At 35.8% G+C, this 10,427-nt stretch overlaps 3 protein-coding genes across 4 annotated transcripts; 2 read left to right on the top strand and 1 right to left on the bottom strand.

Annotated features, from left to right (window-relative positions):
* On the top strand, positions 1-1,017 carry LOC118752844 (proteasome subunit beta type-5-like). Its single transcript, XM_036487700.1, has 2 exons — positions 1-189; positions 263-1,017. The coding sequence occupies exons 1-2, from the start codon at positions 58-60 to the stop codon at positions 947-949; spliced, it is 819 nt and encodes a 272-aa protein (XP_036343593.1). The 5' UTR covers positions 1-57; the 3' UTR covers positions 950-1,017.
* Positions 1,018-2,204: 1,187 nt separating this feature from the next.
* On the bottom strand, positions 2,205-7,871 carry LOC118752842 (neurofilament heavy polypeptide-like). 2 transcript variants are annotated; one of them, XR_004994754.1, is made up of 5 exons: positions 7,248-7,871; positions 5,063-5,401; positions 4,104-4,986; positions 3,816-4,037; positions 2,205-3,689 (listed from the first exon to the last, which is right to left on the bottom strand). XR_004994754.1 is itself a non-coding variant. In XM_036487699.1 (4 exons), the coding sequence occupies exons 1-4, from the start codon at positions 7,500-7,502 to the stop codon at positions 3,967-3,969; spliced, it is 1,548 nt and encodes a 515-aa protein (XP_036343592.1). In that variant the 5' UTR covers positions 7,503-7,871; the 3' UTR covers positions 3,696-3,966. The 2 variants fall into 2 exon arrangements, 1 of the variants encoding a protein (XP_036343592.1); XM_036487699.1 differs by lacking the exon at positions 2,205-3,689 and having other exon boundaries at positions 3,696-4,037.
* A 1,478-nt stretch (positions 7,872-9,349) lies between these two features.
* Positions 9,350-10,424, top strand: LOC118752839 (deoxyhypusine hydroxylase-like). Its single transcript, XM_036487694.1, has one exon. The coding sequence runs from the start codon at positions 9,522-9,524 to the stop codon at positions 10,422-10,424; it is 903 nt and encodes a 300-aa protein (XP_036343587.1). The 5' UTR covers positions 9,350-9,521.
* The last annotated feature ends 3 nt before the right edge of the window (positions 10,425-10,427 follow it).

The raw sequence follows: 10,427 nt of genomic DNA, 5'->3' as shown, positions 1-10,427 counted from the left end.
GGTCAAATTGTGCTTGTCATCTGCTGAAAAAAGGAATTTATTTTAACCTTAATAATAATGGCTTTAGCTGAAATTGCTGGCGTTGCAAACGCTCCATATATGCAAACAAACAATAATTCGTTGGGTTTGATGGAACAGGCATATAACCTTAGTAATCCCTATTGTCTTTTAGCACCACCGTCTAAAGGCGTGAGTATCCGAGGAGTTGATATTGAATTATGGATAACTTAATTTTGCACTTTTTTGTTTTTCGCCCTCACAGCCTGTCGATATTAAAGCAATGCATGCTGCAGGTGCCAAAACTGGCATAAAAATTGATTATGACCACGGTACCACTACCTTGGGATTCAAATACAAGGGCGGTGTTATTTTGGCAGTCGATTCTCGCGCAACAGGCGGCCAATTTATTGGTTCACAGGAAATGAAAAAGATTGTAGAAATTAATAAATATTTGCTGGGTACATTAGCTGGCGGTGCTGCCGATTGTGTTTATTGGGATCGCGTACTTTCGAAGGAGTGTCGTTTGCATGAGTTGCGAAATAAAAAACACATCTCGGTTGCTGCGGCAAGCAAAATCATGGCGAACATTGCACACGAATACAAAGGAATGGGGTTGAGCATGGGCATGATGTTGGCCGGTTATGATGATAAAGGTGCCGGTCTCTACTATGTCGATTCGGAAGGATCGCGTTCACCGGGTAATGTATTTTCCGTTGGAAGTGGTTCGATATTTGCATACGGTGTTCTTGATTCTGGTTATAAGTATGAGCTGGAAGATGAAGAGGCATACGATTTAGGTCGCCGTGCGATTTACCATGCCACATTCAGGGATGCTTATTCTGGTGGTATCGTTCGTGTGTACCATTTGAAAGAGGATGGTTGGATTAAAATATCGGAAGATGATTGCAAAGAACTACATTATAAATATGCAGCGGAGAAAAATAACTAAATTTAAATCTTTGTAAATTATATAGAAATACAATAAACATACTAAAATACACATTTTACAAACCGGAAGATTTGTATATCCGTTCACTTATCGACTTTAAACAAGAAAAAGAAAGGGTAAGCGATCACATTATTCCCAGAAGATAATTAAGGTAGACCCTCTTTAAAGTGAAGCCATTCTGAGAGGCTTACCGAAGAGGGGCTGAAAAAATTTATCAAATTGATCAAAATTTATTTTTTTATACAAAAAAAAACACCCTTCGAATTGAGACTTTCTTATGGTCTGATTATGGCAACTTAACGTAACTTACGGCTCTCACTTAAAAATTCGGTTAAATGGATGTTGTTTATAATTGAGCATCCGAAACTTAACGTAACCAAACAAAATTTTGTGAAAGTAAGCATTAAAAATCACAATAGTGATGCGGCGACTTTTGTGACTTTGTTAGAATAAGGGTGTATTAATTAATATAATATAAGGCTAAGGGCGAAGTAGAATATGTATGTAGATAAAAAAAGTATAAAGGCAAGTATAGAGAAAGTGTAAAGATGATAAACAGACAAAGGAAAAAAAAATTGAAGATTATGATATAAGGACCAGCTATGTTGTGTGTTCAGTTCACTTGGACCCAACTTACCATAATTATATCGCTTGAATTTCAACCACTGCACGAACACTAGCTGATGTCATTATTTGCCTGTCGCTGGATACACTTTACCAGTTTATGAACATTTATAAGCGGCATCGGAACAGCCTTTTAAGGTTTTTCTTATGCGACTTTCTAATTTTTTTCTTTTATAAATCTAAAATTTATCAAGTAGGACCTTTGGCATTGATGATGTGTATATGTACCTGCCAGCGTTTCCTCGCTTATTTGCTAACAATCTTTGAACCAGTACATATGTATTCGTATCTGGGGTGTAGAAGGTTGTCGAATGAAGTTTCAGTTTTTGGCGTATTATTATTTTATTGCTGCCAAACTTCGTCTCTCTTGACTGGAGCATTAAATGTATTCCATTCAATGTTTGCGCTTTACTCTATTAAATGGTCAATGCAAAATATGTACGCACACGCCAAACGATCAAAAAATTTTAACCGCTCATAGTTGTTCTTTTTTTGTCTCTTTTGTATATTTAAATTCTTTATTTACAAAAGAAAGAAATGTATATATAGTGTATACGTATAATTAAATTGTACAGATATCTTAAATGATAGGTTTTGTTTACAGCTAGACTAATATTTATATTTTTGTTTTGTTGCTGTTGATACCGTTAAGTAACACAAGACATATTTCTGGAAAAAGTGAGAACGCCAAATCCCATATAAGACAACGAAATTTGTTATTGATATTTTAGTGGTGTTTCTTTACTTTTAATTACACTCTACATACATTATTAGACTAATGCTTATACACATACAATGTTTAGAAAAAAAAACATTATGCGCTGCTGATAAATATTTATTGAGAATCTTAATACGCATACAATTATGAAAGCATGCAAAAGAAGAAGGGACCAAAACAAATGTGTACCGGTGCATGGAGTAATATAATATTCCTTTAATAATGCATATTGAATCGAACGAAATATTTTCTGCTTTTTTTTTGTGGAAACTTAATTCGGAAATAATGTAGCACTTATATATGTAGGTGAAGCATTCGAAAATATGTAACTGAAAATAAGTTAGGTCATTTTCCGTTCGACCCGCTGGCAGGTCGAAAAATGTCCGCTTTACTGCTTCCTGTAAAAAAAAAAAACTAAGCACATTTAGATATATCGCTCGTTTAATAATATAGAGATGTAAATCAAAATTATTGTTATCTGTTAACTTCCCAAATATGACGAAGATATGTGTACCCACTGTGTGAATTGATAAAACTTTGATTGCGATTTTCCACAAAATTGAAATTTTGAAATACATCGTTATATTATTAAACGAGCAATTTGAAAAAAAAAACAAAAATAAATATTTGATAGTTTTTTTGCTGCAAATTCAGTGATTTTAATTCAAAACCCCTATTTTCAGAAATGCAATTCTAACCTAAACCGGCCAGGTTTTGCCGTGTAAAACCTAAACTGTTAAATGGAAAGCAGGCAATATTTTTTTTCTTTAGAAATTCTGTTTAAGACTACTGGAAAAATTTTAAAACAATGGCTTTATGGCGAGTGCATACATTCTTTTTTTTTAAGTTTTCGAATATTTTTAATATCTTTGTCTCCAAAATTTAATTTTATAATTAATGTTAGTCTAATTTTATTATATTATTGCTCTTGATATTTAATCGCTTTAATATACAGCATTACTTATATTTTATTTATGTTGAAATTCAATTTTTTGCAGTAAATTTTAATTATATAAAATTTCCCACACACACACACGCACATCTGTCAATTGTTACATTTGTAGTTTCTTTCTTTTTTACTGATTATTTTTCTTTTTTTTATATAAAACGTACTGCATTATTTAGTAGAATTTGCAATAAAAACAATAAATGATTGTTTAGGTTTTTTGTTTATTGTTTTGCATGGTCATTATCATCTAAAATAGTTGTATTGTTTAGCTTTGCATATAATCATATATATAATATATTATTATACATTTTTTTTTTGTTTTCTGTTGTCCAATTAGAAAAAAAAATAAAATGTGTAGCGTGACATACATACTACGTATTAACTCTAATCCGTTGAAGGGCCTTCAATTTGGTTAATTGAATATTTGCCATGAAAAATAGAGAAAAGATCTAAAAAATAAAATGAAAATAGAAATAGAAATAAAACTAAACGTCTATTAAATTTAAATATTTCAGGCGGGTTGTGTGGTAGACATTCGTGCATAAAAATGGCTTGCCAACCAGGCAACTTCTTACTTCTCTGGATAATCCTTCCAGTTACAATTTTAAATTTTGTTGAATTTGTGTCCATATTGAGGTTGTTTTAACTGCATTTGTTGTTGCACGACGTGGCATTATAACTGTTGACTATTGTAGCAATAGCAATAGACGTTGATTTATGTCGCATTTACAAAATCGTTGTTACAGTTCCATCATTATTTGCATTATTTATCGATGGCGATACGACTTTTGGTACACCTGTGGTAACAAAATAGGGCGAGAGTTAACTAATAATTCAATTCAATTTTATAAAAAATCATTTACATAAATCATTTTGTGGTTTAGCAATATCATCATTATTGGTATTATTGACCCCGCTTTCTGTAGCGGCGGGATCGACGGCGACAGGGACTTCAATAGTCACTTCAGCTTTTGCGTTAGTTTCGATTTCATTTGCTGTATTTAACGCATTTGCGTTTGATTCTGCATTGCCCATATCACTAGCAGTCGGCGCTTGGACTGCTTCTTCCAATTTAGCGTCTTCCTTGTTGTCTACATTGTTGGTCTTGGTATCGGATTCCGAATCTGAGAGATTTATCTCAACAATGTTCGTTTCCTGAACTGATTGAATTTCAGTAATCGGCGCAACAGTTTTTATTGCTACGTTGATCGGTGCCGAAACTTCAGTTGAATTTTCAACTGCAACTGGTGGCACAGTTTCAATTAGCTCGACATCACTACTCTTTGAATTTGAATCGACTTCCATTGGTTCAGGAGTAAGTTGTTTTGGCACCGTTACTGGAGCTGATTCTTCGGTGGCTGGTTCTGCAGTTCCCTCTGTTACACTTTCAACTTTCGGTTCTTCTTCTGGTGTTGGCTCGGGGGCGCTGGACGCCGTCTCTATTGGTTCATCCGCAGGCAAAGAATCATCTGTTTCCATTGGTGTTTCTTTATCCTTCTGGGATACTGGTGCCGATTTTTCAGCTTCTTTACTGGCTGGTTGATCATCGCTCAGTTTTTCTTCGGAAATAGATTCTAGTTCAGCTTTAGTATCTGTTTTATCTTCCGACTTCTCCTCATTTGATACAGATGCCTTGGTTTCTTCTTTTTTATCATCGGTGGCTTTTTCCGCGTCCTCGGCAGGAGTAGATTCAACAGTTGGTTCGGACACATTTTCCTCTTTGTCATTGGATTTTTCTGAAGCTTCCTAAAAATGATTATGTGTTAGTATCACTTTCAATATTAATATTTGTTTTGTTTTGAAATATAGTTTCTTTACTTACTTGCTTCTTATTGGGCGTTTTAGACTTCTCAGGCGTATTAGCCGAGGATATATCGGCTGACCCTTTAGCCTCTTCTAAATCTTCTGATATGTCTATTTTTCGACCACGACCACGAACTCGAGATGGAGTGCTGCTGGCAGTAGCCGGCGAAGTACGTGCCTTTTTGGTGGGTGGCGGAGTTGAAACAGCTGTAGCTCGTGTTGGTGTACCACGTGCGCTTGAGCGGGTTCGTCGTCCACCCTCCAACTCCAAACTGCCACCCATATTCTTAACAAGTTCCTCGCTTTCCTTTTGTGCTCGTTCTATGAATGACATTCGCTTTGAAGGAGTGCGTTTTACCTATGAATAATGAGAAAATAGTTATGCTCACATTTTATTGATTAAAAGCCAACAATTTCGTAGGTATGTACAGATGCACATATAACAAAGCAAAATAAATCACATATATGTGTGACGTTTCATCTTATCAAATGCAAACAAGTTGTTAGAAATAGTCTGAAAAGACCATTGAAAAAAAAAAAAATAAAATAAAACATTTACGACCTGGGATGTGCCGGCACATAACTTGGTATAACATTGTGCCAGAGAAAGACAAAAATAAAACAAACAAAACCTACATGCGTAATCTAAAGATAAGATATATCACTAACAACAATTTGCCTTTATAGGTACATATTTGACATTTTGCTTTAGAAGGGTCGCGTGGAAAGAACAAAAGGTAGCGAAACAAACAAAACATTTTAAACATATTCGCATGCATGCATACAAACATACATATCGTAGTTTAAAGTACAAGACCGCGTATCAACAAAATGCAGAACCGCGTATCTAGATAATGCAAAACCGCGTAAGTGAAGTTGAATAAATTATTTTGTTGTGAATAAAAACACTCATATAATATGATCGATTCCTTTGCTGTGGACTGAAGGAATTGATTCCTATTCCTAATTACAATTCCTTGTAATCTGTAATTGGGAGTAATTTAATTCCTAAAAAAAATCAGCTGTGCAAATATTTCAAAAGGGGGGTCTTTTTTCATAAAGCAATCGCATTTCTGGATAGGATATTTCAGAACGAATATATAAGGATTGAGCCTGTGTGAGCAAAATGACGATACGCGGTTTCGTACTTTAAACGACGTTATGTACATATCGTCTTCAAAAGAGTCACAACTCAAAATTTGGCATTTTTGAGATTATGTGCTAAAAATGTACGCTAGGCTTTTATTTACCTTTCAGCAAAAGCTGAAGCAAATTTTTTTATAATTTGTTTAAAAAACAACTACGGTAAAGCCGCTCTTGCTCGTGTGATTATCATGTGCTAAGAAATAGTTTTTCGCATTTTCTGACAAACTTATTATTTTGAGTTGTGACTCTTTTGAAGACGGTGTGCGATATATTCAACAGAAGAGTGTGGACAACTTTGCAAAAGCAATTACTGCCGAACAAAATTTGTAGCGCGCGCAAATCTAAAAGAGAGAGAACAAATAGTCATCAAGTACAGCAAACCTCAAAAACACAACAAATACATAAAACGTTCGCGCAAGCAGCGAGCCACAGCGCACTGTTTCAACACGACGCCAATTGCGACGAGTGATCAATGTAGCGAGTGCAAACAGCGATATACACAAATCGAAAATGGAACAAATCAACTACCGTGAAACTTTTACGACACCGCGCGCAACGTGCGGTAGAGAAAATTGCAGCAGGAATATAAAAAAACATATTGAAATAAAAATAAATAGTATGCAAAAAAGCCAAGACTACGCTGCTACTGCATAAACTAATGAGCTCCATGTGCCCCAGCAGAGCACGACGCCGAAGGAAGTGGCAACACAAGACATTGCCTCAAATATAAACATGTATTTGTATGGAAAATTTTTAATTAGCGGGGTAAAAACGCGCGCTTTTTATGCCACGAAGAAAAATATATTGGCATGTTTTTGGCCATACATACATATATTTGCATGTACTGAAAAAGTTCAGATTATTCACAATTGTGAAACCAATTTTCCAGATGATTCGCCCCTGTATAGAACTTTGCGCAGTATACATGCTAGGTGAGATTTTATCGCATTACAGCGTTAATTATCAATCCCCCCGCTTGTTAACTCGTGAGCAGAAAGCACCGCATACAAATATGTACATTCAGAAGGGAAAATGCACCAAATGGCTGCCATACTTACGGGTGTCTTCTTTGTGCTTTCCACTTTTGGTGAAGATTCCGCCGCTTTGGTCTCCTCCGCAGCACTCGTGCCCGCATCCGCATCGCCGGCACCAGATTCAGCTTCAATGCTGTTGTTGACCACTTGCTTTTCAGTCGCAGCTAGCGTCTCTGTCTCGGCCGACACTGGAGTACTCGCTGTCTCTACCTCTGCTAGGGTCTGTTCGACTGGTACAGTATTCTGCTGGATTTCACTAATATTCTCAACCTCAGACATTGTTCTAATTTGTATTGTTTAACAAATTCTTATATTAAATTCAATACACAATATTCTATACTTGTAAAAAGATACACTTTTCGCTTTCTATTATATTCAGAGTATGTGATTCACGACGCAAACGACGAATTTTCCGATTCCGGAGCGCTTTTTTTCCACAATGTTTTTGCAAAAATTACTTAGAACTTTTAATATATCTTAATTGTCTACGCAACTTTTATGTATCGTTTTCACTTTTTTTGATAAAATTTTCTATCAATTATACACAAAAACATGTAAATTTCACGAAATTAATTTTCCACTTCACAACGTAACGCCGCGCATTCGTGTAGCTTTTTACTCGTTTCTTTTCAGCGAATAGATGTTGACCACAATGCCTACTCAGTGTTGCATTTTCAAGAGTGGTGTCATCGTCGAAGTTTGAATGCGTCGGTATTTTTTAAGAATTCCAAAAAATAACGTTTAATTTATATTAAATTTGCAAGGACAAATCCATTTCCGTGCTAAATACATAGGCTTTACAAAATGCCTTGAGGTACGTGCCTATTACAACGCTTTTATTTCATCGTTAAAATTGCCCCAAAAAATGGATTTGAAAAATTCAACAGAGTTTTAGGTTGGTAGCACTGCTGAATGAAAACAGGGTTGCACTTACAAGTCCATTTTGCACGTTACACTGGCCACCCAAGACGAACATGTGCGCGAGCTTTTGCCTAACGTGTTTTTTTATCTATGTGTTACTTAAATTTATTTATATTATACTTGTATGTAGGGAAGCAACGCTTCATATGACTCTGTCAACTCCACAAATCGTTCTACGAATAACTAAACCGTTCCCGATATTTGATAATTTCTATCAAAATATTAATAATCAAAAGAAAATATAGGAAATAAAAGAAAATCAAATATACATTAAAAAAATATATATTATGGACTATGTATGGAAAAAACCCATAAAAACAAATTTTTTGTCATATATTTTTATTGAGTCTCTTTTTCCACAAATATCATACACATATTCACGCAATATGTATATCAAACGAGATGTTTAACGTAAAGTAAAAATTTAAAAATTAATTATTACTGTGTGGCAAACGAACAAACGTTAAAAATATAAAAATCGATTGCAATATAAAAATAATTATAATAATGAAGTGCTAACGCTAGTTTTAGGGATGACCACACGACGAACAAACGATTTATCACAGTTAACAAAAGAAAATAACAAAGCATGCTCACTGAAAATCAACATGTTTTTGATGTTTGGCGAACATGCTCATGAACCGCCCCACAAACGACGAGCACACATGTACGTTGGAAATGCAGTAAAAATATTCTGCAATTCAGAATGGTGAAACGAATGTATTATATCGGCCTTGGTAATTCAGCTATGGAGATTTGCGACAGTTCTGGTATTGCATATTTCACGGGGCAAAACTTTGTTACCAGCTTATGAGCGAGCAATAAAATTTACCGGTTACAGGAGTACACAGAATGCGAAAAGGGTTTAAAAAATGACAGACCGGTTAAAAATTTTTGTTACCAGTGCAGAATAGTTAGATTAGGTTCACACAGAGAAACTTTTGTTACTATTTCCAGCAATTTATGTTTTGGTGTTGCACTTCGCGTTCACACAGAGAAATTCTTTTGTACACAATTGTTGTTGTCAGCCGTGAACGGCCAACTAGAATTAGTTAGTGCCCTTCCCCTTCCTCGCCACTTCCTCTCCCACAAGTAACGAGCTGCTGCGACAAAAGTTTCTCTGTCTGAACCTAGACTTAGAGACGGTAAGAAAGTTTAAAAATTGATGTTGAAGAGTAAAAGATCGATGTGTTTGGTTTTTTCAAAACATCGATACATCGATGTCAACATCGATGTTTTTCCCATCTCTAGTGCCGCATTGGGAAATGTCATTTAGGTTCTAAAAACGTAAACATCGTCCAGCACGTTCATTGATATTTATTTTTTTGTAATAAAAATTAATATTTCACTAATAGTTTTATATTAATCAGAGTAAAAATGGTTACCCAGGAACAAATAAAGTCCATAGGAGCTGTTTTGAATAGTAAAGACAGACCACTTAAGGAGCGTTTTCGTGCTTTATTTACATTGAAGAATCTTGGTGGCGCCGAAGCTATTGAAGAAATCAGCCGGGGTTTCGCGGATGACTCAGCATTGCTAAAGCACGAATTGGCCTACTGTCTGGGACAAATGCAGGACAGGAAAGCTATAAATGTCTTGACAAAAGTTCTTGCTGATACGACGCAGGAGCCAATGGTTCGCCACGAAGCCGGTGAAGCACTTGGCGCCATCGGTGTACCTGATGTCATACCGATATTAGAACAGTACAAAGAGGATCCTATAGTGGAAGTCGCAGAGACATGTTCAATTGCGCTCGATCGTGTGCGCTGGATACAAAGTGGTCAACAAGTAGATGATAACAATCCCTATGCATCAGTTGATCCCTCACCTCCAGCGGCTGGCATGAAAACAGTAAATGAATTGAAAGCAATTTACTTAAATCCAAAGAAGAGTTTATTTGAACGTTATCGCGCTATGTTCAGTCTTCGTAACCTGCGAACCACTGAAAGTGTTTTAGCCATTGCCGAGGGCTTGAAAGATTCCTCGGCGTTATTTCGACATGAGGTAGCATTTGTATTAGGCCAAATACAGGAGCCATGTAGTATTCCATACCTTAAAAACAACTTAGAAGATCAAAACGAGAATGAAATGGTACGTCATGAGTGTGCTGAGGCTTTAGGTGCAATCGCTACAGAGGAATGTATTGCTATATTAAACCGTTATGCGGAGGATGATCAACGCGTCGTGAAAGAGAGCTGTGAGATCGCTTTGGATATGTGCGAGTATGAGAATAGCCCCGAGTTTCAATATGCCGATGGTTTGAACAAAATTTGCTCATAGTTA

This window comes from Rhagoletis pomonella, unplaced genomic scaffold (assembly GCF_013731165.1).
Source record: "Rhagoletis pomonella isolate Grant_MI unplaced genomic scaffold, Rhpom_1.0 Rhpom_scaffold_01898, whole genome shotgun sequence".
NCBI classification, from domain to species: Eukaryota; Metazoa; Arthropoda; class Insecta; order Diptera; family Tephritidae; genus Rhagoletis; species Rhagoletis pomonella.
The sequence above is the reverse complement of the archived record's forward strand: the minus strand, read 5'-3'. Positions and strand labels throughout refer to the sequence as shown.

Coding starts and splice junctions, on each gene's coding strand:
- LOC118752844 (XM_036487700.1), top strand. CDS start 58: ATGGCTTTAGCTGAAATTGCTGGCGTTGCAAACGCTCCATATATGCAA. Junction 190..262: donor TAGCACCACCGTCTAAAGGC/GTGAGTATCCGA, acceptor TCGCCCTCACAG/CCTGTCGATATTAAAGCAAT.
- LOC118752842 (XM_036487699.1), bottom strand. CDS start 7,502: ATGTCTGAGGTTGAGAATATTAGTGAAATCCAGCAGAATACTGTACCA. Junction 5,402..7,247: donor AAAGCACAAAGAAGACACCC/GTAAGTATGGCA, acceptor CATTATTCATAG/GTAAAACGCACTCCTTCAAA. Junction 4,987..5,062: donor AAACGCCCAATAAGAAGCAA/GTAAGTAAAGAA, acceptor AATCATTTTTAG/GAAGCTTCAGAAAAATCCAA.
- LOC118752839 (XM_036487694.1), top strand. CDS start 9,522: ATGGTTACCCAGGAACAAATAAAGTCCATAGGAGCTGTTTTGAATAGT.